Below are 23671 nucleotides of genomic sequence, written 5' to 3' on the forward strand. Positions count from 1 at the left end.
GGCTGTTGGTGGTGCTAGTTGCAGTTAGTGGCTGTTTAAAGTAAGGCGTTTTACCTCAAAAAGACTTTTCTGAAACAATATCCTACAATAAACCAATCAAAATACTGCTGCAATGTTCGTCAGACCTATTATTGCTATTTCTATTATCTGCTATGCTATACTGGTCCAAGAGGTTGCAAAGTGGTCGTAGTAACGTCTTTGCTACGTCATGTCCTACTTGGGTAGTTAAGTTATATGCTGTTTCACAAGAATTCAATCGTACAATAAACCAATCATAATACTGCTGCAATGTTCGTCAGACCTATTATTGCTATTTCTATTATCTGCTATGCTATACTGGTCCAAGAGGTTGCAAAGTGGTCGTAGTAACGTCTTTGCTACGTCATGTCCTACTTGGGTAGTTAAGTTATATGCTCTTTCACAAGAATTCAAAGGCCAATTTATGGGAACGACGATGGACGATCGAATTAGGATGATCTAGTCCATCGATATGCTGTCTGCGAAACATTTCTGAAAAACGCAAAAGAAGTAGAAAAATGGCACATCCCTTATACAACTAGCATGAAGAGGATGAATTATATAAGTCACAACCTAAGTAATTTATTTTAGTATGTGCCTTCATATCTTTAGTTGAAAAGCAACAGTCATCCAGTAATTGCAGTGCCACGTTACCATGCCGATAATCCGGTCAAGAATTCCAGTTGAAAAAGTAAAAATAAAAAAATAAAATCTGAAAGGCTTCAGATTTTAAATTACGTCCAAAGGAGCGATTTTTTTAACATTTGTGTGTTACCTTTATTTATTAGATATTGTTCTCTTTGCACTTAAACCATCAAATTCAGTTCAACAGCAATATATCGCAAAATAATTTTAAACTGAGCACATCTTTAGAATTTCCGATACACAGTTTCACGCGCTGGAGATAAGAATTCTTTTTCTGTACAACGTTGAGTGTGTGTGTGTGTGTGATTATGGCAAAGCCTCGAGGGCTATCTGCCTAAGAGGAGGGATGCCTTCGTGGAGGACTTTCTAAGGGAAACTGGCTCGTATACACGTTACACATGGGGAAAACCACGAAAACACCCATGCAGCCAGCCCGTTCGCGGGATTCGAACCTCGGACCGAACTACCAGTGTTCAGCGACTTTACCGCTCGGCCGCTGGTGGGCTACGTACAACGTTGAAATTGCTTGCCTTGAAATACTTGAGTTTGTTAATAAAAAATTAGGTTAAAGTTTCACAAAATATGAAATCTATAATAAAACAAATTCCAAATTTCAAATTTGGGCTTCCAGATGCCCATATTCGCAGTAGGATTACGTCATTCAAAATTTGATGGCTCTAGGTACCGTTGTTTTATCACAATGCGAGAAACATATATATATTTATGCAGATTCTGCATTATTTAATTTCTTCAAATATGAGAGTAAATAATTAATTTCTTCAATATATTCAGAACGAAAATATTTGGTGGCGGCAATTTGAAAATTGAAACGGACATTCAGAGTAATTCGACGCAAAATCGCAAAACGAAAACAAAAGGTTTTATCCTCCAAAGGGCCTTTTGTCCCTTTGGAAGAAAAACCTGCATTCTAAACGTCCGTCGTGAAATATTTTCCACAAATTTTGCAAAATTTGATTGTTTAAATTTAAACAATGCCAAACCATGAATGTTTCCGTCATTTAAATTCTTTTATCACTGGAAGTATGTGTCTTCGATCAACGGTTATGAAAATAAAGGCCACATATGAACTCTCGTGGACATGATGTATAATAAACTTAAGCGAGTAATGAAATGTAACGAATAAAGCTGCGACGTTTAGGCCTTCCGAATATATTAAGATCCTGAAATCCGTAGAAACAAGGAGTGAAGTGTCGATAATAGCTAGATTGTATTTTTGACTTCTAATGGATTTCCATTATCTTCAGTTATTCATATATGTTTTTATAGACATGAACACAAATGTGTTTATACTAATTCATTCAGTATTTTCAATAGCATTCATATCTAACTGATAGAAACTATCATTGTTGTCAAGGCATTCTCTTTCGGGTATGTCAATCAAATTCTAGCTATTTTTTATTATTTAACTTTGTATTGACACATTAAAAAATTCTTTCTCACTTATAATTTTGTGTCGTGCTTTCCATAGGTAGAACGAACGTTTATTTTCACATCAATTCTGAAGCATGTTGCATCAGAGAGTCATTTTCCTGTCACATAAAATTGATTTATTCAAATTTATGAACAGTTACTTATGTCGACAACTGTGTAATCTTATTAGACCTGACAAGCAGGTATTTAAGTAACTGTTGGATGGAAGTGATGCATAATTTCGTAACATATTGTATTAATAAGCTATGTAAATGTGTAGAGTATATTAAGTTTTCAAAGAACAAAACATGAAAAATGTGCAATGTCCTCACTGGGATTCGAACCTCATATTGCTTCTAAATACACTCAGGGCCCGCGCTAGACAGTTTGCCAATCTCTGAAGGTCCTAAATTCCGCTGCCTGGTGCCTCACTAAATTCTAAAAATTTTGCCGCCTCTAAATTCTGCCCTGAGCCTCGCCTAAATTTTAAAAATTTACCACACTTAAATTTTGTCTCTCGGTGCGCCTAAATTCTGCTTCTCGGTGCTACCGTACTGGTTGCTCCAGCTCTCGCGCCGACCCTGATTACACCACGAAGGCAACTCGGTAAGAAGGAAGAAAATATCATTCTTCCCCCCAAATAAATAACGACTGGGGAGGCGGGAACCCAGTCGTTAAACCCTGGTGGTGACGAATTATCGTCGACTACATTTTAGTTTGGGCCTCACTTGTAGAGTCATTAGGATTTTTTTGAAAAAGAAGCACGGATAATGAGTATTGCCCTAGCCAGGATCCGACCTCCTGACCTCCAGATTACCAACCGGACGTGCTTCCAATTACACCAAGAAGGCACGCTCTAAGGACAAAATACCTTACAAATGTAGGAATGTAAATTCAATTAAAAAAAAAAAAACGGAACAGATAATGTAGAGAAGTACGTTGGCATATGAACTAGAAAACATCATTTTTAAATCAAAAAAGATTGCAACATTACTAAAAGGATATTCAGAATTACGTACAGTTTAATAGCACTGGAAGCTTTAATATTTTTTTTTAGTTTAAATCTCTATTTGTAACATGATTATTAGCATTTGAGTTTAAAGATTTGCAGCAACTGGTAATTCAATCCCGCACACACGTATAGGATATAGTATCAGTATATTAAGGTATTTCTAGTTCCTGTGTTCACTATATTACTAAAGAGCAGTATGATGTTTACTATACTTAACAGCTTGATATTCAGGAAGAGATGACAGAATTTCCATTAACTCACGTTTTAGTCATTAGTCGATAAATTATCCCAAGCCACTCAACATCTTAAAATGTAACCTTCAAAATGAAGTAACATATTGTTTATCGAATCGTAATTAACAGCATATTATCTGTATATTATAATATCACAATTTGCAGTCACTAATGTGCTTCTTAATAACATTGTCATATGGCCTCAGAGACAAGAACAGTGGTAGCCATCTGCTTCTAAAGGAATACATTTGATAATTCTCGATGGCAGCAATATTGTAAGTACAGTGTTTGTCATTTATAAACTGCAACATTTTATATGTATTAAATAGTTTAGATATTGGTGGCGTTTTGCTGAAATAATTTGGCTGTTTGGGGCGTAAAGACGTAGTTGCAGTTGTTGACCATTTTAAAATTTTATTTTCTTTGACAAACATTCTGTAGCCAATACACAGAACTACATTGAAACCGTAAATAATTTAGAAATACATTGGAAGCAGCAGGCTTTTATAAGAGAAGCGACGTGTGCGACATGTTAGAGAGAAAAGTTCAATTTAGAATGATTTAGTTTTGGGTTAGTTGTAATTTGATTGGCAAATTATTATTGGCTGAAGTATAAAATCGTTGTTGGCTTTATATAAGTGCTGTTCCTCATGAACACTACGCAAGAATCATTTGGCACCGATTAATCCTTTGCACTCGAGAGGTGACTCTCACTCACCATGCGATTTTATGCCCCTTTGGAGTTACCTCTCGCAGCTCGAGAGGTGACTCTAACTCATCATATGATTTGATGACGCAACTCGAGAGGTGACTCTCGCTCACCACTTGGTGTGATGCGGAAACTCGATGCGCGGCAATAACTGTTTACGTTTAGTTTCTTGGAAGCGGGTTCCTACGCTCTTTATGTATAAACTTATGAAGTGTAAAATTTTACCCTTTAACTGGAGATAAGATTTTCTTATCTGAAATCTTACCTTTTCTTATCTATCACGAAGTCTGTTTTCAGAGAAATTAACCAGGAAAAAGACATCAAACGACATATTATTGTAATACTTACCCCGACAAGCCGGGCATGCATCTTGGTAATTGTTACTTGAAATATCATACACAGAAAAATTACAGAGGCCAATATTTAAGAAATTATGTTTATAAAGGTGTAAATATATATAAAATATTAAAATATAAAAATTTTATACATTAATTTGTGTGTGTCATGATTTTAAGTTTCTGGTTAGAAATGTGTCAAAAAGGCTGCGAAACGTCTCGAGTTGCTGGTGCCTTTCGCGAAAAAGGCCCTGAGTGCAAAGGGTTAGTTTTGAAGTAATGCAAGTTTTATCTTACATCATATTCTTCCCTATCCCTTCAAAGAGAGGCTTAGAATCAGAACAGACTTTTCAGAGAAAAGCGTTAAAGCAATAAAAATGACGAGAAATATAACATGAAAAACAAAAGCATAAAACATTGAAGTAATTAATTGTTAAATAATGTAAAATAAAATTTGTTCATTGTATTTCCCCCAGAATATAAGTTTTAGAGTCGTATAACCCTTTCAATCCAATTTGTAGAAGGTTCTTATTTTTCAGAGTCCGGACTGTTATGATTATTAAGGGAAAGCTTCTGTTTCTCACAGAACACCACAAGTAAAACACTTTTATATAACCATTTACTTATGTTGATACATTATAACAAACCACAAATAATTATAACATTTTAGTGCTTCATTTCATAACCAAGTTTTTAAAATATAAACACCAAATAACTTCAAACAATATCTAAAATAAATAAAATAAAAATAATCTAAAATAATATTTTAGATTGAAATTTTTCTTTATTGCTGTGCGTTTCTTTATTCATGTGAGGATTTCTTGTTTCTTTACTCAAAAGAGCTGGAGTGGCGAATTTCAGAGACAAAAAGGTAGAGAAGCCGATGTGTTTTAGTTTCTAACTACAACTTTATAAGCGTCTCAACTTTTGCATCCCAAAATAACCAATATGGTGCTGCCATGATATAGTGCGCTTCTTTCTAGAAATTACTGATAGACTGGAGGTTATAAATACGGAAATTTATAAATAAACATTTCCGTACCTCTGATCGATTTAGTTTTATGCTCTCCAGAAATCAAATCTGCTGTAACCTGGAAATAAATGTACTTAAATTTTTGACTGACCTGTTTACGAAAGTAGCCAGTAGTGAATTTAGTAGCAATAGTCGCTTCTTTTCTCATTTCAGCGATAGCTTCGGCTCTGCTGTTGTAAATCCAGTAAAGCCGGCCAGGACTCCACGGCACATAATTAATATTAATAGTATATAACATTTCATTAGTAATCATTCGCGAGCATCTCCTCAGGTTTCCAAAATACAAATACGACAACTTATTTCAATTCTTTATTAAAATTCGTACTTACTACTATCATTTTCGCTATTCATATGGCGATTTCTTGGCTCAAACAACGATGAGCTTCAACCCCGACGAATTTCAGAGACATAAAGGTAGAGATGCCATGATTTTACAGTTTCTGGCTGTAACAATCTTAGCATCTCTACCTTCAGATCCCAAAACAGGTATTATGGTACTGTCGTGGTGCGGTGTCTTCTGAAAATTATTGCAGGATATGATGAGAGTATATAGAAATTTACTGTATATCTAGTCGATTTAATATTATGCGCTACAGAAACGAAGTTTACGGTATCTTGTAAATAAATACCTTTGAATATTTGACTGTCCTATTTGCGAAAGTAGTAACAGAATATTTAGCAAAAATAGCCAATTTTTTTGGGGGAGGGGGTCATTTCAGCTATAGTTGCCTTACTGGCCTCGAAACAGTCAGCCTAATCAAATAGGAAAATCATCCATAGTACATAATTAATACCAATATTGTATAATCTAATATAAAGAAATTTAGTAAACAAGTTTCTAATAGTGAAGACAATAAAAGTTTTTTCTTATTAAAATTCGTATTTGCTACTATTATTTACCTTAATCTGCGGCTGTATTTCTTTATCCAACTAGCAAGGGTGGCGAATTTCGGAGACATGAATGGAAGAGATGATAATGGTGCTTTAGTATCTTCAATAACTACAGCAACATTAGCATCTTCTCCTTCACATCCCAAGCACTTTCTTCTGGAAATTACTGCAGGTGATTAAATGTAGAAATTTACGTACCTGTGGTCAGTTTAGCTGTATGTGATCCAAAAGCTAAGTCTGCTGTAACTTAGACATAGCTGCACTCGAATTTTTGATTTCCCTATCTGTGAAAGTTGCATCAGTGAATTTGCCAGCAGCAGCCTTTTTGTTTCCGATTTCTAACATAGCTTCTTTACTGGACTTCTGGAAAAAGTTGTCGTAATTGTACAGGACAGTCCTCCATAGTATATGACAAATACTAATATTATAAAACACGAGAACAGGAAGTTTAATCGAGAAACTTCTAAAGTAAAAAAATTCAATTTTTGTTAACATTCATACTTATTTCCATAACTTTTTTTTATTCAAATTGCAATTTCTTGCTTCTTGACCCAAATATCAAAAGTGAATTTCAGGGACATAAAGTTAAAGAAACTTACGTGTTGTAGTTTCTGACTACAGCAACCTTTCGCTACTGTATCTTCGAGTCCTAAACAGGCAAGCTGGTACTGCCATGGTGCGGTCAGTTTTCTTTTGTACTGAAGAAGATGTAGAAATTCCCGTATCTCGGTTTGATTTAGTTTCATGTACTCCGAAAACGAAATCTGCTGTAACTTGCACTTGGGCAGATAGCATCTGTGAGCTAGGCATAATCAAACATGTAAGCAATAGTAAAATATTAATAACAGAGTAATTACGGTAGTGAATGTGAATAAGAAAGTGATTAAGTAAATGCATATAAATTATTGCGAGCAAGCAGAACGGACAGATAAACAGAACGGACGTTTTCATCGGTTTTGATGCTTGGAAACAAATCAACTTTCAGTGTAAATAAAATGTGTATAAATAAAATTGCATTTAAAGTCAGAACTTATTGATTTCTTTTTGATTAACATGGATGTCGTGCTCTCCCATTTCACTTCTTATGTGGAAATTTAGAGATCCCTCGACTCGACATTAATAATAAAATGCAAGGAATTTGGATTGTGAGTTTTTTTTTTTTTTTTCTTAACTGCAAAGTCATTAGGTTATTTTCAAGCAGGAGACATGAAAAATGTTCAGTGCCCTCGCCAAGACTCAAATACGCGCCGAGTGTGCTACCGTTACACCACGAAGGCAAACTGGAAGGAGGGAGAAAACACCTTATATGCTCCCCCCCTTTTACAGGGGCGACTGGAGATTAAGGGATCCAATCGCCAAATTCTGGTGGTGACGAATCCACCACCTTTTAGTTCGGGTGCCACTGTAGAGTTATTAGGTTATTTTGAAGCAGGAGACTTGAAAAATGTGCAATGCTCTTGCCGAGTCTCGAACCTTGACAACTCGAATACGTGCCGAGTGTGCTACCGTTACAACATGAAGGCATGCTGGAGGGAGGAAATACCTTATAAAACTCTTTGATATGTTGAAGTAATTACCACCTTAGATTTCAACCTTCTAACGGAGTTTCGCATTTTTGAATCATCCAGAGATTTGCTAGTACGCTTAATGTGCTGAATTTTCTCAATGAAATTAAAAACCACTGACAGAAATTATCACTTTTATCATCACGTTCTCTTTTGCAGAGGCCAATCGTAATCCTAGATGTTTTAGCATTAAAATGACATATTAAAAGCACAGCATAAATTTCTATTGATTTATTTGTTACTTACAGTTATGCTTTAAGTTATGCAGTTTTCTTAAGCTTTTGATAGGCAGGACGCATGGCTATTTCATCCTCAAATTTGGAGCACCTTGCATTCAATATATTTTTTACGTCTTATAAATCCGGTTTATGCCTCGAGATTAATGAGCGATCGGTCTTAAAGTGGCCCTCTTATCTTAATAAACCTGGTGGAACAGGTATTTGAGCAACTGCTGGGTGTAACTGATGTTTAAATGGGTGAGTCATTAGTAAACTCCGTAAATGTATTGAAGGATGATAATCGAATACTTTTTAAAGGAAATTGATAACGCATTATTGCATGGCGGCCTTTCAAATGAAAAATTGCTGTTATGAAATTGGAAAGCTATAATGTTAATTTAAAAAGTAAGCTGAAGTACACTTGAATAGCGTTGCAAATTAGTATGATAAGTACCATATTACTCAACTAACTGTTTGAGCTGATTAACAGATAAATTTTTGAGGTACTGTACTGATAAGTACCGCATTTCCCAACTAACTTTTTCTTTATTTACTGTGCTCTCGGCACTTCAGTTTAAAATACAGGGATGATCAATGATGAAAAATATAGAGGATTAGATCAATGATGAATAACTTCTACATATTCAACGACCAGATTGTATCTGTTAGTGTCCTGGCACCATACAGTAATATGTTTTATTTCAAATTATGTTCGTAAACAATTTCGCAGATAAAACAAATTGAAACCAGGTGTGAGATTACACGCATAAGAAAATCGAAATGTCGCTTTGAGTACGATTTTCGAGTTGGAAATGTAGTCAATGAAAGCATTTTGGGCATTCATGAGAAGCAATAAGTTTACTAAAGTCAGTTTGCAGTTGCGTGTTATAAGGAACTGACCGTTTGTACGCCCGATGACTGTAAATCAGACATCATTTGAAATAAGGAGACTATTTCCATCAGGAAGTTTGTTGTTGATTAGAACAGTAATAAATTGTGAAAGCGCCATTGCGTCAAAGAGAAAAACATAGGTTGGATCATAGTGTATCTACCAATTTGAACTAGCAATCCTGCCGGAATGCGCGTGCGCATGAGTGGTGTACCTACATCCGTGGGGAGCTAGAAATTAGGAATTAGTGTGCTATAGACCGTTAGTCGGTGCAGTTGCGGATTGCGGCTGCTGAAGCTTTCATTAGAACAGGCTCTGTTATAAATGCTCAGAGGGTATTACGGCGGAACATTGGAGACTGGTAGAACTGTAGGCAGGAGATTTAGAAGCTACAGTTTGGTTTCTAAAGAACGGCACAATGGCCAAGCAGAAATGTGGTTGTATTCCGATACTATTTCACAGAACATGGACGCCTCAGGAAAACCTTTCATCTTCGCCTTGAATAGTGCAAGCAAGCAGAAAGAGAACATGAGGACATTATTTTCAATGTTCCCTGGTGTCTGTATTATCTGTTTTATACACTGCAGTAAATGTGTATTCGTATACTATTATTATCTAATCAAAACACTCACATTCTTACTATTATTACTGAAAGATGATGGATACAATATGCGCCGTTCTATACTTAGCCAACGGCAGACTGTCTGTTGTCCACTTCCGATTCATAGTAAAGATCACACTTAATATGTTTAATCCTAACAGGCAGTAGGCTACACATGTGGAGTTCAGTCTAATAATTAATTTCCTGTAATAAAATGATTAAAGCTTACTTTAAAAGTTTTTCTTCGATCAAATTTTCAAATTTATTTTGAATGATTTCTTGTTTCATCTCGTGAATAGCAATAGCAGCGAGTTCCAAAGACATAAGAGCGAAAGCGACAAACATAATTTGGTATTCGCTACAATTACGCAGTCGCGCCCGCTCATTATGTCTGTGAAAGTATTTATCAACATTCATTTTTTTTCTTACATCCTTGTCCTCTCTGTGAAAGCAACAGCTGTGAATTCGTCAGTAACAGCAGATTTCCTCTCCGTATTAGACATAGCTGCAGTCTCTCTTAACTTGATAAAATTCTTATAAATATTGCCCAGTTATCCGTTCATATTCTTAATTGCGTTACCTCCAGTTATGCCTGCACTGAAAACATGTGCATGGACGTTCTTACACTGAAGCACGACGTAAAATTTATAAACATTGCAACTAAATAGTCGCAACTACTTACATAATTTTGTAACCATTTACATATATATATATATTGTTTAGTACATATATATGTTAATAATCTGTTGTATGAGTTGTAGGAATAGGAATTTAACACATTAAACACCGGATATTATCAATCTGCTTTTCTGTATATAGAAGGGAATTAAAATGTGTAATTTAATTTCGTTCTCCATATTTAGAACTAATGTACAAATGAGAATTAGTTAATGTAGAAAATTAGAGATAGAATGTTTCGTATAATTTATCAAAATAGGCAATGCGAAAATTTTCAGAGGCTTGCATTTTTTGTGGTACTATCTTCTATGACTTTTCTTTTTCTGTTTTTATCTTCACATTTAGATACGAACTGTGTGTCAGTCAAAGGGAACGTAAAAAGGAAATAGTACCGTGATATGTAAGTAAAATTGAACTCGTAATTTCTAGATATATGCATCGATGACAATTGTGATATCCAAGCTTTGTCACTATAATGAAAGCGTTACTTTACCAAAAATTCGTTCATTTACTTAAGCGATATGAAATAAGAAAGAAGAATGATCACGCTAATATCAGCTGTCATTATCCACACTGTAACGGTAACTATAAAATAAATGTAAGTGTAATAAATATATGCACTGAATTCAAACCATAACTTCATCTGATTCCATTTTAGTGCACTATTTTAGTACAGTACTTTTTTCCGTGATGTACCACTTGCAAATTAAGCTATTTCTCAAGTAGGCAACACATTATATATCTCATATGTATATTTAATATACTCTTTAATTGCAGCGTTATTCTCATATGATGTGCTCTTATGAATATAATTATAACTGTCATTTTCTGAAAAGAAATAAATATAGTTGCAATTTAATAGTAAATGGAATAATTAACTGCTATGTTGAACTTTCATACCGTAAAAGGCATAAGTACAGAACATGAATATGGAAATTCATTTGTATTTTGGACTTTTCTTTTTTTAACTGATTTATCATTTAGAAGGTGGCGCCCCCTGCACCTGTCCCAGCCGTAGCCTCTTGCCCAAGCATTGTAAAATTGGAATCAAATGCTGCCACCAGTGATTCTCAAGATGCAGATCTTGCTTATGATGAAGGTCTCGTCTCGGACTCTGAGGTTGGGCCTGGAGCTTACGTAACGGCCTACGTCAGTTGTGTAACCTCTTCTTCGCCTTCTGCTAGCATTTCCGGAAGGCGTGGGCACTTTCGTTCCGCAAGCGACAACGTCACTTCCGTTTCTTCCATGCTCCTTCCTGAAGTTCGCATAAAGAAAACAAGTAGCGCCGAGAAATTGTGGACTTCTGTTTCTAATCGTTTGAGTGGCACTGAAAAACGCAAGAGAAGGAAAGGCATTAATTGTAAACAGTTCGGAGGGGCCATGATCCAAGAGCCTGCTAAGTCAGGGACTGGACGTTCCTTGACGTACCCTCCACAGAGGAAGAGTTCCACTTCCGAAGACGAACAGGAGTTTACATCTGTAGATAGTAATGGTTTGAAATCACTGAAACTACTGACAGCTGGTCTGATGGGTTCTGGACAAGATGCTGTACGTTTACTAAGTGATTTGTCGTTGGCCGACAGTCATTTATGCCCCAGCGAAGGAACAATGGATGAAACTTACCAAGATGTTGTTGACAGGTGAGTTACAAGTGCTTTCTTTATTCTGTATTTAGTATTTAAACCACTTTAAATTTTATGTATGATTCATTTTGTGAGGTCAAACCTAATTGACTCTTTAAACTATTCCTTATTTAATCTTTCTGCGCTTTGAACGGCTCCAAGTCTTCGCATTTAATCTAGAACTCAGAAAGAAGTAACATTTGAAAGCTTTTTAACACTAGGTCCTGAAGGTTACAATTAAAAATAAAAGAAACGTATCCACCACTACTCACATGGTCTTAAAATACAAATAAATTTAACGTGTAATAACCCGGCTGCAGTTATCCGCATGCCTAAGAGCTTATAAGTACAGGAAAACCTTGAAAAATAAACACTTTCAGTGCCAAAATTCAACATGTTATCTAAAACAGACCTTACAGCTTAAATTAATCTTTCATTTCCTAAGAAATTTTCTTCTTCTTTGCCACATGCGTTTGTGGCGTAATTGGAAGAACGTACGGCTAGCAATCACGAGTTCTGGAGTTCGAATCTCGACGAGGGCAATGCTAATTTTTCATGTTTTCTGCTCTGAAATGAATCTAACTACTCTACAAGTGGCGCTTGAAGTAAGATATGATGAACGGTAATTCGTCACCTCCTAGATTTAGCGAATGGTTTACTCTTGTTCAGTCGCTATCTAAGTGGGAAAGACTGTAAGGAATTTTCTCCATTCTCGCCGAGTGCTTTCGTGATGATATTAGAAGCACTTCCGGCTGGTAGTCGGGAGTTCTGTAGTTTAAATTCTCCTGGGGGCGACGTTAATTTTTCATTTTTGCTCCAAAATAAATCTAATGGCTCTACTTGCTTATATTTAAAGCATGTACCTTAGGCATGAAGCTCTTTTTGTGGTAGACGAAAATATATTAGAAATTCCAGACGTAATTTAAAAGTTCAAAGGGCCATAAATGAAATCTTATAGTTAATCCATCGATGATACGAGCTTTCATTTCGTAATTAAATATAGTCCACATAATTTGTTATATTAAAATCCAATAGAAAACGTTATAACGATAAGTTAATTATTTAATATATAGCGCAATAACTAAATCCAAAGAAGTATTAAGACTCTTATATTTCTCACTTCCAGATCAGAAATAAAAATAAAAATGTCTTCAAACTTTTCTTAATCTTTATTTACAGTGCTAATGACCTATATAACGTGCAAATTGCCGATGCCCTTCGCAACTTTAATTAGTAAAAATTTGATAAATAAGAAAAAACTCACGGTGTTTGTTAACATGTCGAAATCTTTCTCATATTATCCTTTATATGTGTTATTAGTAATTTTTTGCGTATTTCCGTTAAAACATATAATCTTTATGAGCATTTCTTACAGCATAAGAACAATAGGTTTCCCTTCTTTCTTCTTTTAAAAACACGGAATTTAGTAAATCCTAGCATGATATTTCTATTTTACGATTTTACGATTCATCCCTGAAAATCTCCTGCACTTATTATCCTAAACACTTATAATGTAATTTATAATATGGACTCACCTGTGCAGCTATCCAGTGGATTTCTGTTTAATCTCTCGTGAAGGACAGTCAAGTCTGAGTCTACTATTTGACATTATTTCCAAGATTTCAAGTATGACCGAACCTATGGCCTCCACACGGCATTTTTCAGTTGACTTTTGCTTGTATTTTCAAACTTGCATCATTTGCGTCAAGTGCTTTATTACGTGAGACAATTTAATTCCGTTTCATTCTTTTAAAACATCTGTAAAGAAAATGTAAGGATACAGAAACTTCGCAGATGCACTGTAGATATGTGTTTTTCAGTCGATATTATTGCCTATAAGCATACGAACATTTATGTGTACAATAGTGTTAAAATTTTGAATTTTGCCTTCTCTACTATTACTGATATCTTCTAGAAAATTTCAAAAATTAGTCACCTTCATAAGATTTCATTTACGATGAAAAGTATTGCTTATATCAATGCTAATTTTCTTAGAACACAAATTAGCTCGACAGATTCCACTTATTAACGAAATGTTTTCTATAATATTATAAAATATTTGGAGACTTACTGCTATTTGAAAGAACTAGCAAATAACCTACAAAGCCTAAAAAGTAAAAATAAAAATATTAGTATCTCGTGAATGCATAATTGAATATGATTATCAGTCTTTTTACTTCCTTGTATAAAGTAAAGGAAGTATTATGACGCCGAAAACTTTCAGGTATCATTATTTCAAAGAACGAGTTATTTGCGTAACGTCTGTACATACGCACATGATAAAGGACTCTTTTCCAGAATGGATTGTAAAAAGGATTTACTATGGATTTCAAAAGAGACTTTTTCGTGACGAATGTACCCCCCCCCGTACGAAAGTATTTAGGTTTGTGTGTATCTCGCATAACTCGAAACCGATTAGCCATAGAACGTTGAAGTTTTGTATATGGGCCTGCTATAACATATACTATATACTCATTTCCTTACCCGGCGTTTGTTTTCGCATTAGTTAGTCGGATTCACATACTTCCTATTACAGAAATTTTTTAAATGACGAAAATATTCCTGTTTTGACACTGTCAAATTTTAAAAATAATTTACTGACGACAAAAAGCTAAACCTAACTTTTAATGCGCTCCCCCCGCTTCTTATATTTATAATTGCAAACGTTTTATTCTCGTTATGAGAAAAAAAAAAGTTATAAGAAGTTTGATTTCCGTACGACAAAATTTGAGCGGGATATTTAATTTCCAAAATCTGTAGTTTTAATGTCGTTTTCAGATCGCCTTGAGGGATCGGTAAATTACGTCAGAATAATTTAAGGAAATACTAAGTTTAACTGAAGTCCAGCAAAAAGTGTGTGTAATTTAATAGACCGTACGAAAAAGTCATGGAGTGTTCACATCAGATTCATTATTATTTATTACCATAAAATAAACATCTATTTTCAGAAGCCAAAATTTGCTAAGATGGTAGAACGCAAACACTTACATTTGCACATAGTGCCCTTTGCAGGAAAACAAAATGTGCACAAACATGAAAATGCAGCATTAAACCACATCTGTTTAAATTTAACTGTAGAATATACCGTGATACTGTAGAAATTTAAATCCACCTCCAGTTGCAACATTATGGTGAGTTCAAGTTTAGCGAGTATCTCTCTGCTGAATATGGTGTAAGATGTTGAGCATTTCTGTAAACTTTGAAGAACGCCATAGCTCCTGTATGAAATGCCTGCAGTTACTCTGGGATTGACCAAAAAAGCAGAAAGATCATGTTTCGAGAAAAAGGCCGATTTGCTCTACACTGGTGTGCAAAAATTAAGGACGAGACGATTTTTTCAATATAACTTTGTACAAAAGCTTTCCAAATCAACACATTTAATACCGTAAGATCCCCAATACGTAAGGACATGAGTAATGTAAGCAACACTTACTAAAAGAGAAATCAGAGGGATAAAAAGAAGCTTTATTGACAAAGTAGCATGGAGCGCAATGCGACTGAAGGCCGAAACATCTCTGTGATGGGTGTCCAGCAAGAAACATCCGGTCTTTAATAGGACATTTCAATTAATGATCTCCCTGACTGCTAGGCAGGTTTCTCAGCGTCTGCCCATGCTGAGAATGAGGGTATCAATGAGTTGTTGAGGCATTGCTGCCCATTCGTCTTGCAGCGCCAATCGAAGCTCCGGAATCGTTACTGGTGGTAAGGTACGAGCTGCCAAGCGTCTGCCTAAAAAATCCCATACATGCTCGATGGGATTGAGATCCGGAGATCGTGCGGGCCAATCCATAGGTTCAATATCCTCGCTCTCTAAGAGCTGTTCGGCAGCTACTGTGCGATGACATGGTGCATTGTCGTCCATGAAAAGGAACTGCGGACACATAGCGCCTCTAAAAAGACGCACATATGGAAGAAGTATCTCGTTACAATAACGGGTCCCGTTGACTGAACCTGCGTCGAAGATGTGAAGGTCTGTACGACTACCAAGCATGATGCCTCCCCAAACGAGAACACCGCCACCTCCAAACCTGTCCCTTTCAGTGATGTTCAAAGGAAGATTGCGGCTTCCCCGCTCTCTCCAGATGAGTATGCGATGAGAATCGCTACTCAGACTGAATCTGCTCTCATCTGTAAAGAGTACTCGTCCCCATTCATTGTCTCTCCAATTCCGGTGTTCCCGGCACCACAGAGAACGCCTTCTCCGGTGGGCAGGCGTTAGAGGTACACACCGTACAGGGCGTCGTGCAAACAGACCACCACCGTGCAGTCTTCTGGCCACGGTAAAACGCGATATCGGTCGTCCAGTCGCCTGTGTCGTGTGTCTAGCGATTTCTCCCACTGTCTGCCGCCTGTTTCTTCTGGCCTGTAAGGCAGTATACCGGTCATCTGCGGGTGTGGTTCCTCGTCGACGACCACAACTAAACCCCCGGATAGCTGGTCCTGTAGTTTGAAATTGTCTCCAAAGTCGTGAAACGATGCTGTGAGCAATTCCGAACTCTGCAGCCACACTTGTCACACTGCGCCCTTCCTCCAACTTCCCAATGATTCGACCTCGGGTAAAAGCATCCAGATGTCGTCTAACAGATTGATTATTCGCCATTTCTCGCTGAGGCAGCAACTCGGTGTGATTTTAACTGCCATACGGCGTGCAATCTCTTTGCCAGAAATACTGATCTTACACCGAGAACATGCTTTATATTACTCAGACACTCCCCCATTACGTCTACCTGCATATCTGCGCATGTGCTACCGTACATCACCTTACTTAATCTCCTGATTGGTCTTTCTGTCCACTCTACCTCTTCGTTCAGCTGATATGCTAATTTTTCGACTTCGTCCTTAATTTTTGCACACCAGTGTATATACGTATTCCTTTTGTATATGTAAGTAACATATTTTTATGCATGTAAGTAAAGTGTTATGTTTTACAAAGTATGTAATAATGTGCTTTGTTGGTGTAGCTGGTAAATCTCACCAGCTCCTAGACTTTATATTTTAGTGGTTTATTTTATTTAAAGTTATTTCAGGTAGTATGGTGGTAGTTCTACTGCTTAATGGGCCAGATTTAGACCTTGTTTTAGATCTCAATGTTTCTTTAATTAAATAGCTCCACTAAGCCCTGTTAAGCCTATAATGGCGGTGCAGGAAGTTCGACCAGTCATACGTAATCCTTTGCTCTTATTCTGGACATTATGACTGATCTGATCGCCACCATGAGAGCTCCCGACCTAAGGAGTTAACCAAGCAGAAGAATGCTCTCATGGCGAGCATTTATTGAACAAAAATATACAGTAATAGTTACAGTAATAGTTTGATATATACAGTAATAGTTACAGATGCACATAACACGTTAACACTAGGTGCTACGTTTACATTCAGCTTTAGGTACGTAAGCTTGTAAAGATATCAATGTCATCACAGTGCAGTGATAATACAATCAACATGGACATACAACACAAAAGATAAAGAATACTATGCAGAGTATATACAGTCAGAGACTTGTACAGAATCATTTGTCATCATGACATAATCGTTGTCGCTGTCAGTTGAATCATATCATAGTCGTTGTCATAGTTATTTTTGAGAGAGTTATAATAGTCATTTCTCGTAGTCATTTTTGTCAGAGTTGTAATATCATTTGTCATAGTCATTTTTGCCATAATCATATTATAGTCATTTTTGATTCATATCGTAGTAGATGGTAGATAGTAAATAATAATCAGTGTGTCAGTCAACACGTTTTACAGGCAGTTCTAACATTATACAACAAATCATTACATTATATAACATTATACAATAAATCATACCAGTAAATATAAAGACAATAAAACATATAAATGGTACTACTAAAAACAGTATAATTTACATATAATAGTATTACAACAGCACTCATGGCAGAATATAATAACATTATGCTCAGACGCACAAGTTAAGAGAAGTATTACATCATATTGTGTCACTTTTAAAATACTTCCAATTGAAAATGCATACATTGTAATGTCTGAGAGACAGAAGATAGGATTTTAATAGCACGGTATAATTTAACTATGTCATTCAAAGTTTGAATTATGATAAACATTTAGAACATTATGCATGATCTAGTGATACATGATATGCATGCTGATATACATTATACATTAGACATTATATCAGACATGATATGCTACTAATAATGAAACACTTACAATGTTAATGTTCAATCACTATCCACACATATTATATAACGAGCCATGCATGTATTTACATTTATATGTGGTATACATGTCGCAGAAAGTGTTGTGTACGGTGCAAAAACCATATACACAGATAATAATACACAGATACAATATATAATTTAAATACCCAATACTATACATTTGCTATTACAATATCATGTAAACATATATGTTACAGTTCATATTATTACAATCAAGTTAAGCTATACTGGAGGGTAGAATGGGACTAAAAAGCAATGTAGGAGTTAAGTTTCAATTATTGATTGGCAGCGAAGGCGTAATGGCTATTGTGGATCTCAATAATTCCAATAATTCGTAATAATTTATTGACAGAAATTTGATTTATCAATAGTTGTTGTGCCCATTTCGTCCAATAGACTATTAGAGGCTTTGTTAGGTGAAACTGGCTAGTATAAGTACAGTCAAATGCAAAATAATCGGGGTATCCTTGTTCCTTACAGTCACAAAGATCTGATTTAAATCATAAATAGTAAATAGTATTATTTATTAACATAATGACTATGATATTGTACGCCATTAAAATTCTGAGGTTATTCATTCTTTGGTGTGCACAGGCTAGACCAGTGATCTCAAATTCCTTGCGGGCCGAATTCCCCCCCTCCTATGAAAAGGTCTTTTTAATAAAGCAAATTTTTTAATTTTATTTTTTTAATATTTATCAAAACATATATAAGCTGTAATAATAATGGCACAAATGAAAAAACTACAATTTATATTTATTTGCTGTTTGAATTTAAAGGTTTGTAACTGCGAGAAATTCTGTTGGTTAAACTTTGTACATCATTTATTTGTTAAGATGGATAAATATTAAATTTTCAGACTTACATTTATTTCAAAATAATTCTATGTCGAATTAACCATTATAAATAATTTACTTTTGACTTAAACTAAGGTTAAAAAAATGGAGAAATCTTTCCAAGTGAGACAAAATTTGAGGGTAAATGATGACAACCTATTATTTTTCTTTTATTTATTGCATTTTTCTTTGATGCGTATAGAAAAATACGTATATTTTTATGTAAATAATTATGAACTTTTTTATGTTTTACTATAATTTTCAGAGTAGGGTCTCGCCGTAGCAGAGCAAAATGTCTACTGAGCTTTACGCATGCTCAGTAGATATTTTTTCAGCTTGGTAACTTTCGTTTCTTGGCGATGAAATGTTCCCAAATTTACGCATAGTCGACTGCTGAGGAATGTGTGCATTATATTGACGACGAGCAATTTAACAGAATTTTTTTTTTTCATATGCAAAAAATAAATTATTAAACAGCATTCACAGGTCAAAAGAAAAATAGTCAGTACTGTTTGGATGAAGAATTACCGATTTGTCATTCAGATAAGCCTAACTATGAGAGATGCAAAAGCAAATTTTATTGTTTTTTTAAATCGTTTTCATGATTTTGAATTTCCTTAAATTAATGCTGTAGGTTTCTGTAACGTGAAATAATCTATTAACTTCACCTTATTTCATATTTATTGCCTAATGTATTTTTGTTTGATACCTCATCCTATATTTACTGTTATCATAAATGTTCCTCTTTTTAAATTTGTTTCATGTTTTGTATATTGTATTTCAGTTAGAGTTGATAATACAAGAACTTGTCCTACACCTCACGGTGTGGAGCATAAAGACTGTTGCAAAATAGTAAAAAAAAGTATTAATTTGAGAAAATAAAGTAAGGTACTTCTAAAATACAATTACGTACATGATCAGGAATAAACCTTAGATCCACAGGAAGTGGGAGAAAAGTTCAGAGACCTGAATCAGTATGCTGAATGAAGCTCGTCTTTTGAGTCAAGAACTTCACAGACTTTGACTCTTTAAATGTTAATTGTATAGACACAGATGTAGAAAAAAACATAATTATTGTTGAATGATACAGAATAGAAGTTGAATTTTAAAAAAATGGTCTATCAATGGTCTGAACCTGTACCGAACGCTATCCACTGCGTTAAAATTTACGCGGAAAAATGTGAGACAATATTGAAGACACATAAAATGAAGAAAGAAGTATTCCTACAATTTAAAAATTGTGCAGCAGAGGTGATGATGCAAACAAATATTAGGGTTTGGAAAACAGTCTTCTGGAATAATTTCATGATTTAAGACTTCAGCAAAACTTGCAGCATTATTTCTTTCGACATTATGGTAGAATTTTTCATTTAGCTTGCAGAGGTAGTCCTCAACGTAATCAATCTATAAGGTATTTCTCCCGCCGCCTTGGCATGCCTTCGTGGTGTGGTGGTCTGCACTCTGAGCGCGTATTCCAGAGGTCCGTGTTTCGATTTCCGGCGAAGGCGGTTGCTCATTTTTCATCTTTCCTGTTTCCATATTACCTAATGTCTCTACAAATCTTTATGCTGATTTTTGTTTTTGAAAAACCAAAGGGCTCTGGCAATAAGACGGGAAAAAAAAATTATTTTGCAAAAAAATGTGGCTTGTTATTTTCTGTCTCCTCCTCCGTAGTGTCATAGTCAGACTCATGATATATCGCCAGTTGTTTACAACAAACGCCAGACAGTTACGCCAGCGAAGCATAGCGGCGAGACGCTACTCAACTTCCAGCTACTACATCTCATGGCGTTTCGATTTTCATAAAGCTTGTAGCTTTCGAGTAAAACAAGTAGAAGCTATCTGCATCGCGAATTGTAGATGCTCATCAGTAAGTATAGCTCTTTTTGTTTAGACTTAGTATATTTCAACTGCTAAAAAAAAAAGCTGTTCACATATAAATGCATTCTGAAATAAAAAGATTATTCGTATCGCTAAAATTTCGTAACTGAAGGTATTTATCTTTTGGCTAAAGTCTGTGTCTTCAGATCTTTGAATAATATTTATATCATAGCGTAAATTAATTAGCTCCATTTGTAGATTTTCTGGAGCGTTTATCATGTTAATTTTTAACGGCACTGAAAATGTAAAATTGGATTCAAAATCATAATTCTTAAATCTCTCTTTACTCTTGGAGTAATAATTAATCTCATAATAATGCTAATTAAAAGAAACGTATTCGCGGGCCACGTAACATGGTTTCGGAGGCCGGATGTGGACAGTGACAGCCAGAGTGAGACCACTGGGCTAGACTATCAGGAAGACTGCATTTACTTTACTGTTGTAAAGCAAACGTATTTCCATTGTTTTGTTATCAATATAAGAATACTTTGTACAATCATTAGGTTTTTTTTATTTTTTTAAATTTTTTTTAAAGCAGGAGGCATGGTCGCCGGGACTCAAATCTGGACCTCTTGAATACGCGCCGAGTGTGCGTAGTACACCACAAAGGTATACTAGAAAGAGAGAGAAAATACCTTAAATTTATACTCGTAAATAGAAACTAGTCTCTCCGCCCCCGCATTATCGTTTCATTTTAATCCTCTTCTTTTAGTAGTAAGTTAATAATTTCTGCTTTTAGTAATAATAATCATGCAACCGTTGATAGACACACGATTCACCTTAAAAAATGAAAACCTAATTAATACAGTACAATTTTGATATATTTTTTATTTCTTATGACTTCTTCTTTCAATTTTTTCTCTAAATTCTTTATTATATGAATGCAGCACAAATACGCAAAATATATGTTAATCGACAGGTTGTGTTATCCGTAAGGCATTTTATGAATAACCGACAATGAATAATTAACGTTGCTATACTTAACTTTAAAAAAAACAGAGAGAGAGAAAGAAAATTGGGGGGGGGATTCCATATTGATGAGTTTTAATATTATCAGCTCTCATCAATATGCAATCAATATGCGAGGGCTTCCTTGTTGATGAGGGCTATTAAATAGCTATTCAAATGTATCATTTCATTGGATTACGTGTGTTCTGTGTGTGTTTTTCATCTTCTCCCCAAGCTTATTTTTCTGTTCATTTTTGATTTATAATGACTTTACATATGAAGGGTGCGTCCGATCAAGCGTGGAAGGTATGAATCACTCGGACACCAGTCACCGCTGCAAGTTGAAATTGCCCAGAACTCATACTTGCTTCGATAACTGTGTTGTAAAATCTATATTTATGTGGCTAGTTAATTCTGCGCGTTAATCCTTTGCCAAGCTCAGGCCTCAAATACTCCGATTTCGTGTATTATATGTATGAGATGCCAATGCGCAAATATGACTAATTTTTTTTAAGCTAGGAAGTAAACTTCTAGCTGCATCGATTATTATTATTACCGGTTTAGAAATTACTCCATAAAACCACCTTTAAACGTAAGAAAGTATATAGCGCAAAACATGTCTAAAATCTTTTATCAATGGATGCTAGCCTAAGTTAAGACTGTTTTTAATTAAATGAAAGTTTACTTAACAATGTGGTTTCAGTATTTTCTCTTACAATAACAAAGGCAGCAAATGAAAGTAAATTCTGAAAATAAAGTTAATAACTGACAAAAATTTTCCAAAAAGCTCTAATATGTTTCTGAAGGAGGAATAATCATATTTCTTATTAAAAATAAAAATATTCATTTTTTAATTCATGAGATCGGGATTTTGGAGTTTACTTATATATTTTCTATTTATTGTAAATAATCGTAAGATTCTCGAACTCGACGCTACTTCCTACTCCGAATAAATTAAGCTGTGAAATTTCAGCTATGGCAGTCAACTAGAAATATTTTTCCAATACTTAGTCTATCTTCTAAACTAGAACGAAAAGCCTCTTTATCTCTTTTAAATTATAGTTAAGTTTCCCTACACTCAAGTTGTCCCTATAGTTTCCCTACTCCATTAAGATCTGAAAAACTTAGTAACAAGACCGGAAATTCAAGCTGCTAGATGAAATTATAAGAAGAATAATCCTCATAGGTGTTTTCTTTTGTGGTGTGGCTTTCAATTTATTTTTAACAGATCTGTCATCTTTATTAATAGCTTTCGTTATTCATGTCATTATTCATATCATTGGATTCCATAATTGCATGTTTTCATTCCCGTTCCAATACAGCGTGATGCACTCGCCCAGCGCCTCCAAACATTTATCAGTCGAAGATCATGGATCGTCTGGTGCAAATGGCAAACCACATAAAAAGAAACACCACAGCGATCCTGGAGGGGAAGCTTGTTCATCAGGTCCTGGTGACGGATTTATTGCCGATGCAATCGGTTCTTCTCGCAGCGAACCTGATTTGGGTGGGAACGAGATCATAACGCCCCCGTCATCTTCATGCTCATCAGCTTCTTCAGAAACATCTTCTCGGGCTACCCAAACTTCACACCAAGACCCAGATGACAGACACCTCCAGCTGAAGCTGGTCATCGATGGGCAAGTGCCAAGGAGTGGTCAAGGGACATGGCATGTTCGTGTGGGATCAGGAGGGTCCTTGACATCAGGAGCTACACCAAACAGGTAATCATTCTATTCCCTTAAATTTTGCTGATTTAAGAGCTACTATAAAAAATAAAACTATCAGACTTATATATGAAGCTTTTATTTCCCGAAGGTCGAAGCCTTTTATCTATCATTTCAGATTTTGATTTCGTTATAAAGTTTTTATTTTAGATAGCTTTAGAATTTATGTATCTTGGCCACTATAAGAAAAGGAAAATGGACTC

The 23671-nt window shown here is 35.3% G+C and overlaps 1 protein-coding gene across 4 annotated transcripts in view; it reads left to right on the plus strand.

The window, feature by feature from the left end:
- The window catches only part of LOC118180501 (uncharacterized), a 524461-nt gene that overhangs the window by 78994 nt on the left and 421796 nt on the right, over positions 1-23671 (plus strand). For 3 of the 4 annotated variants that reach the window (XR_015039137.1, XM_035349588.2, XM_085809646.1), the window contains exons 4-5: positions 11243-11898; positions 23064-23465. Coding sequence is in view for 3 of the 4 variants with exons in the window: in XM_035349588.2 (XP_035205479.1) it covers positions 11243-11898; positions 23064-23465 (1058 nt within the window). In the remaining variant the exon portion in view is untranslated. The remainder of the gene's footprint in view (positions 1-11242; positions 11899-23063; positions 23466-23671) is intronic. The other variant, XM_085809645.1, reaches the window with a different exon arrangement.

The sequence above is a fragment of the Stegodyphus dumicola genome, chromosome X2 (assembly GCF_044657685.1).
Source record: "Stegodyphus dumicola isolate Sdum_Otavi_A_Nest chromosome X2, ASM4465768v1".
NCBI classification, from domain to species: Eukaryota; Metazoa; Arthropoda; class Arachnida; order Araneae; family Eresidae; genus Stegodyphus; species Stegodyphus dumicola.